Source organism: Pangasianodon hypophthalmus, chromosome 14 (genome assembly GCF_027358585.1).
Source record: "Pangasianodon hypophthalmus isolate fPanHyp1 chromosome 14, fPanHyp1.pri, whole genome shotgun sequence".
NCBI lineage: Eukaryota > Metazoa > Chordata > Actinopteri > Siluriformes > Pangasiidae > Pangasianodon > Pangasianodon hypophthalmus.
Window position 1 is genome coordinate 25874045 of NC_069723.1, and position 7500 is coordinate 25881544.

At 38.3% G+C, this 7500-nt stretch overlaps 1 protein-coding gene across 2 annotated transcripts in view; it reads right to left on the minus strand.

The window, feature by feature from the left end:
* Positions 1-4368, minus strand: part of si:ch211-106k21.5 (leucine-rich repeat, immunoglobulin-like domain and transmembrane domain-containing protein 1) — a 6660-nt gene extending 2292 nt beyond the window's left edge. For both annotated transcript variants that reach the window (XR_003402540.3, XM_026910643.3), the window contains exons 1-3: positions 4246-4368; positions 1563-1748; positions 1-1227 (exon numbers count right to left, since the gene is read on the minus strand). The exon at positions 1-1227 is cut by the window's left edge. Coding sequence is in view for 1 of the 2 variants with exons in the window: in XM_026910643.3 (XP_026766444.1) it covers positions 71-1227; positions 1563-1575 (1170 nt within the window). In the remaining variant the exon portion in view is untranslated. The remainder of the gene's footprint in view (positions 1228-1562; positions 1749-4245) is intronic.
* Between the last annotated feature and the right edge of the window lie 3132 nt (positions 4369-7500).

Sequence of the window (7500 nt, forward strand, 5' to 3'; positions counted from 1 at the left end):
TCCATCATTCTCACTGTCCACTCGAGGTTATTTAAACAGACTGGAATTGTCCAGTAGTGAAAACGGAACTTCATGACAGATCCACGCTCTCGTATTCGCCGTGGTCCGAGTCGTCGATTTCCAGCCCTGGAACCAGGCTGTAGTATTTAGTGGACTGAGTCATGTAGGCTTTCTCTCGATCTGCTGAGTCCCTCATCACCTCACTCACACTCACCGTCTCTAAATCCTGCTTACTGTCCAGTTCCTGGTTCTCCTCCTTACCAGATGAGGTGGACGGTGGAGGTCCCAGGGAGTCCACTGACCCCAGTTTGACCTCCACTTCCTCGTAGATGTCCCTCGTGCTGCCCAGAAGAGCTGAGGAAGGTCTGAACATCAGCTGGTTCTTCAACATGCTGTCCTTTGCACTCTCGCTGCTTAAATCTCCGTTCTTCATACGCATTGTCCCAAATTTCGGTGAGTCTTTCTTCTCCTCTTTCCTCCCGCAGCACCAGCAGAGCATCAGGACAATGAGGAGGAGGAGCGGAAGCAGGATGAAGAGAGCATTCAGACCTGAAAGACGACAAACGTCATCGATGTGGACGGACCAAACCGTCCTGCCTGAAAGGCTTTCAGGAGAGGAACATGTCAGGTTACCCACGATGTCCTGCAACCTGCTGGAGTTGCCTTGATTAGCAGAGTGAAAATCCTCCACGAAAGAGCAAGAGCATGTCCACGGATTTCCCAATAGATTCATCTGCTGGACGGGAAGTTTGAGGACGGAGGCAGGAAGTGATTCCAAACGATTTCCACTAAGAATCAGAACTTGCAGATTTTCAGCATTCTTTAGGAAATGGAAAGGAAGTTCCTCCAGAAAGTTCTGCTCCAAATCCAGCACCTCCAAACCGACAGCATCAGCAAGGAAGTCTCGAGGAAGGAATTTCAGCTGGTTCTGGTTTAAATAAATCTCTCGTAGGGAAGCAGGAGTGGAACCCGCAGCCGTGTCATGGATCCGTGTGACGTTACAAAAGGACAAATCCAGGATCTGAAGGTTGGGCATGGATCTTAATGCGGCCCACGAGACACGTGGAAATGAAGATCCACTGAAGTTCAGACAGCAGGTCTCGTTGGAGAAATGGGAAGGAAAGTGATCCGTCATGGTGGCTGATGGACACTCGCACCTGTCGACCCGTCCCTCAGATCCGGACGCAACACAGAGGACAGACAGGAGTCCACCGAGACAAACGAGTCCTACAACAGAAACACAAAGTTACACTTTCATACTCGGTAGCGAGCTCCATTTTGGTCCTAATGTGGGTTCCTCAAGGGTTCTTTAGATATTCCTTGGCATTTGAATCCTCTTTGATATGTAAATCTACTTTAGTCCTGAAATGTTCTAGAAGCTCAATGAAGAGAAGAATCGTTACAGCGACAGTCAGAAGGAGACTCTTCTACACAAAGACAACTTTCCTGAGTGTGTAACGCTAATGTGTTGTAGATGTTTACGCTGACAGTGTGTGTTTTAGTTTCCTCCATGTTGGACGAAAGAACATCATGCTAAACTGGAGGCTAGTAGCTTCCATTACCTGTTAGCTCCATTAGCCTGGTAGCTGCAGTGCAGGATGATGGCGTGTTTTTCTCTCCGGTGTTGTTGATCCTGAAGCTTCAGCAATTCCCCGGCGTGTGGACACGCTGCCACGGTTTCAGCTCTCTCGTGGTTTGATTCACGTTTTGCCGAGGTGATGATGTGAGTTTGGGATTCGGAGTCAATCCTAAAGAAAAACAGATCAGTTTACAGATAATAATAATAATAATAATAATAATAATAATAATATCATCTTTATAGCATTATTCATTAAAGTTGTGCTTAAAAAAAACAATTTAACTCTAAACAAAGGAAAAAGAAATTATTTATAGAAAGACTATATAAGTGTAAAACAACAGCAGGATGGTGTGATGAAGCGGAGTTACTGTTACCTCACAGACGCTGATTATTCTCCTCGAACAGCACGTCCCCGAGTGTTTTATTCCTCTTACACCACAGTAATTTACCAACAATTACAATGTTTTATTTATTAAAAAATGAAACGTCATACTTTTAACCCATTTATAGATCAATTTAATGTTCATGAGACGAGTGAGTTCCTGTTGTCACTTACGTTATAGCAGCTATAAACACTCGTTCCCTCATCAGCCTCTTTATTCTCTCTCTTCAACTTAATAAGATAAAAAAACGCAGCTTGTCATGTTACAGAGAAACCGCAAAAACTCGCGTAAACTCCTCTGTCCTGAAGATGTCGGAAAACTTACAGTTCCAGCTTTACCTCTGACTGTTACAAAGCGCTGACACTGGAGACTCCTTCCATCAGTGTTACATAAACACATTTCTCCTTACAGAAAACTTCACCACATCAACGATTACACACATTTTAAAATCTGTTTATTATCAGTGGAGCATGTGCTGTACATGTCTCTGTGAATGAGCTGTTGCTATAGAAACGATAACGTATCGGAACGAGTGCATTAATATAAAACTGTGGTTTTTAATATATGTGACTAAATGTACTACTACAGAGACGCACTACACCATGGAACAGTGTTTATTATTTTAGTTTTAATATTGTATATAACTATTCAGATTTCTATTCACAATATTCTTTGTAGAATATTATTATAATATTTGTAGAATAGTATTGTCCGAGCCGTGGAGCTGGAGCTGGTCTTTACAGCTGATAAAGGTGCTGTACTTTGTTCTCTCTCCACCTCAGCACTGTGTGTGTGTGTGTGTGTGTGTGTGTGTGTGTGTGTGTTTCCTCCTCCACTGTATCCGTGACAGCAGGTTTCCTGATGTAAACAATAGCGAGTGGAATGAACCAACACCCTTGCTGAAACAGAAACACGTCTCGAGCGTTAAATGTTAGAATATAAATCGCAGGTTTATATTAATGCGCTCGTTCTGATACGTTCTCGTTTCTATAGTAACAGCTCATTCACAGGGACGTGTACAGCGGACGCTCCACTGATAATAAATGTAAAAAGAACATGTTTGTAATCGTTGAAATCGTTCTTTATGTAACGCTGATGGAAGGAGTCTCCAGTGTCAGCGCTTTGTAACAGTCAGAGGGAAAGCTGGAACTGTAAGTTTTCCGACGTCTTCAGGACAGAGGAGTTTACGCTTCTTTGCGGTTTCTCAGTAACATGCGGAACAAGCTGCGTTTATTTCTCTCTTATTAAGTTGAAGAGAGAGAATAAAGAGAGGCTGATGAGGGAACGAGTGTTTATAGCTGCTATAACGTAAGTGAGAACTTGTTTTGCAAACTTTAATGTAACGGTAAAAGAAAAAAAGAACATGTTCCTTTAATAACTAAAAAGTTATGATTGTTGGTAAGTTGCTGTGGTGTAAGAGGAATAAAACACTTGGGGACGTGCTGTTAGAGGAAAATAATCAACTTTAACCGTATCTCTTCTTCATCACATCATTATTTTTCTTTAACAGCACAGCTTCAAGTGTTTGATTTATTTATTACTTATGAGTTTATGGCTTTATAAATCTCATTTACTCTTCATAAACACACACACACACACACACACACCTTCCTCCTGATGAAAGTGTGTTAATGAGCAGAAACACATTAAACTACACTGGAATTAACTGTTTGAGGAAACACCTTCATTATCTACTGACTTTGCAATAACAGTACAGGAAGGTCAGAGGTCAGCGCTTCAACCTGCTTTTAAATGTTTTTTAAATTAAATGCTGTTTGTATCAGTACCACATCTGGGCTGATGTTGGTGTGAGATGAGACAGATGAGCTCTTTACTGGTTTTCTCGCTTAATAAACCAACAGATAAAGAAATAAGTCAATAATTCCTGCTCCAGGCTTCAGCACTGTTATATTCATATCCATGATCTCACACACAAACCATTTCCATCCTCTTCCCCTCACACAAACACACACTTCAGCAGCTCTGTTCTCTAAAAGTGTACTTTTACTTTTATATCACACACACACACACACACACACACACACACACACACGCATGTTCGTGTTAATGCAAATAAAAACTTCACTCTTTTTTAAAATAAAGATCAGTGTGCATTTAAAACTGAACAGCTTTAAATTAAATTAAATTAAAGATGAGTGTAAATCACCACTAGGTCCAAGGAGCACAGAGCAGAAAGATCACACACACACACACACACACACACACACTTTCATCTCTGCAGATTTAACCTCATTTATAAAGTTTATAAAGTCAGTCTCTTACCCTGAGCTGCCATCCTTCTCTTCAGCAGCGAGATAAAACCTCCTGCCTCCTCCCTGTGAGTGTGTGTGCGTGTGTGAGTGTGTGTGTGTGTGTGTGTGTGTGTGTGTGTGTGTGTGTGTTCACTGCGCCCTCTGGTGGTTGATATTAGATTCGGACGCTGGATGTGGATTTACACTGAGTTTTTTTTTAGATAAATAATATTATGATATAATAATATTAAGTCTTTACGGATAATATTGTGAGAAAACATCACATCTGCATCTTTATTCATCGCTGATTTGCATAAAAACAGCTGTTTATACCGTTTCATATTATTTTAATCGCAGAAAAACAAAAGCCTCAGTAATGCTCAGATGAACCGCTAGAGGGCGCTTTAATGTCGCACAGTCACCGGTTTTAGAGCAGCGATATGATCACAAAACATATTTAAATGATAAATAAATATGTAATAAAGAATAAGAGCACAATCTGTATCGCCAGAGTGAACAGATCACAATCTTTATGTGCTTTGAAGTGTTTTAGAGAAAGTGCGAAGCAGGAAGTGCTCCCCTATTCCCCTGAGCAGTGGTACCATCCGTTTCCATGGCAACAAGCAACGGCGCAGTAAAGCTGCGAAAAAATGAGTAAACAAACACAAAGCGAGTTACAAACTTAATTACTTTAGTTATATTTCAAATTAAAATGATAAAATGTGTGATAAATGAACATTTTTGGAAGATTTCCCGAGTGTTTCTAATGTTTTAATGCCCCTCCCCCCCATTATACCGAACAGTGGGATGATCCATTTCCACATAAACAACCATTATTGTGTAACTGATGCTTTAATGTTCACTAGCACTGCTTTATTACCACAAAACACCCCAAATGTCTTACTGTAATACCTTTAATCCCTAACTTTACTGTATCATAAATGTCAACTTTGCACTGGTTTACTCTTAAAGTCATCCTGGTGCTGCTTATGCAGTTTTTATCCTATACATATTTATATTTATATTTATATTATATATATTATATACTGTATACACAAACACTACACACACAGAGGCTCCAAAAAGTATTTAAACTTCACTTACAAATGAATTTCACTGCATTTAAAAACATCATCTCAAACCAAGAGGCATTAATTTTAAAGAACAATCCCACAATCCCACTTTTCAACATTTCCCAAAGCACAGATTATGCTTTAAAATAAAAAATAATAGATCTACTGATCATAATTCCACAAAAAAGTATTTGGACACTCAGTTTTGTCTTCATTAAAGACCACTGTTCCAGTGTTTAGTGTTCAGTTTCCCATCCTTCGTTTCGCAGAACTTCCTTCTTTCTTCATCTTTCTGTCCATGTGCTTTTGTAAATTTATTATTTCTGCTGCTTTACTGTTTCTCACCTCTTTTTCTCGACTTTATTCAGAATTAAGCCTGTACTTTTTCTGTTTTCATTCACAAGTCCTTCATCTTTTAATGTTTTTATGATATATCCATTTTTTTATTTTTTATTTTTTATTTATTTTTAATATTTTTCTTTATATATATATTATTTTATGTATATATTTTTCTTTATATTTAATATTTTTCGATATTTTCTTATTTTGCACATGACAAATAAAATAAAATTTGAATTTTGTGGAGAAAAGGAGTTTTATCTTTTTGCTGATGTGGTGAACAGAGTGACCTTCTTTGTGCAGACGGATGACACTAAACCTTTCTGTAAATCTTAGTTCCCTCTTCTTGGCCATTTCTGTAGTTACTTTATCCAGCTGGTCCTGAGGTCATTTATACTGGAGCTACTTTCAGGTTCTTACAGGTTCCTCGAGCAGCGTAACCACACGGTGCAGTTCATCACATCAGCTACAGAGGAACTGTAACAACCAGAATGTTTATACACCCTCACTGTCCACTTTATTAGGAACACCTGTACATCCATGCAGTTATATAATCAGCCAATCAGGTGGCAGCAGCACAATGCATAAACTCATGCAGATGCAGGTCAAGAGCTTCAGTTAATGTTCACATCAAACATCAGAATGAAGAAAAAGTGTGATCTCTGTGACTTTAACTGTGGCATGGTTGTTGGTGTCCGATGGGCTGGTTTGAGTTTTTCAGAATCTGCTGATCTCCTGGAATTTTCACACACAACTGTCTCTAGAGTTTACACAGAATGGTGTGAAAAAACAAAAAAACATCCTGTAAGTGGAGGGTCTGCAGGCTGAAACACCTTGTTGATGAGAGATCAGAGGAGAATGAGCAGACTGAGCTGACAGTAAGTCTAACTCAAATAATCACTCGTTACAACCGTGGTGAGCAGAAAAGCATCTCAGAACACACAACACATCAAACCTTGAGGTGGATGAGCTACAGCAGCAGAAGACCAGCTCGGGTCTGGACTGTACAGCGGAATTTCTGCAGACGTTATGAAGCATTTTTCTGTATTAATGAATCTGACTGTAATTAATTCTCTCATATTTCACACTGCTGACGCTGGCCATAAAAACCTCAGGCAAGCTTTTAATCTCATCTTTATACTGGGCAAAACGTTTAAAGATTTTTGGTTTAATTACTGAATCGGATTAAGGATTCATATGTATACATATTTAATTATACGAAGCCTCATTTGCATAAATAAATTTACTTTTTAAAAGAAAAGTTCCAGTACAAAAAAAAAACTTGTAAGAATTTCAGCAATCAACGTTTTGTGATTGTGAGAACATTTATTTATTTTTTTATTTATTAAAATTACGCTGTTCATCCGTAGCGTGTATCATTAAAAAAAAAAAAAAAAAAAAAAAAAAAAAAAAGGTGTGTGAACTTCCGGTTGAATGCAGGAAGTGTCGCGTGTTTAAAAGTGTGAGTTTCCGGTTAAACGAAATTCATGTTTTAGTTTAAAATATATACACAAAATTTCTAACTTCTCTTTAAAAAATATTCAAAATAATATGGAAATGTGGAAAAAATAATAGTTCTTTGCTTTGTATTATACCTACTCTATATTTTTTATAAACTGTATTTTTCGCGTAATAACGAATAATTAACAAAGTGGGCACTTCCGGTTAAGCTAATACGTATTTTGAGTTTAAGTATATTTATATACAAAGTATTTTTTAATACTGTACTTAGTGTATGGTATAATTTTATCATTTGTATTTGTAGCTGTAGAAATAATAATAATTTTAGTAATAAAAGAAGTGAACTTCGTGCTGAGTGAATGACGTGTTTTGACGTTATGACGTAATGACGTTTTAGGTGTACGCACCAATCT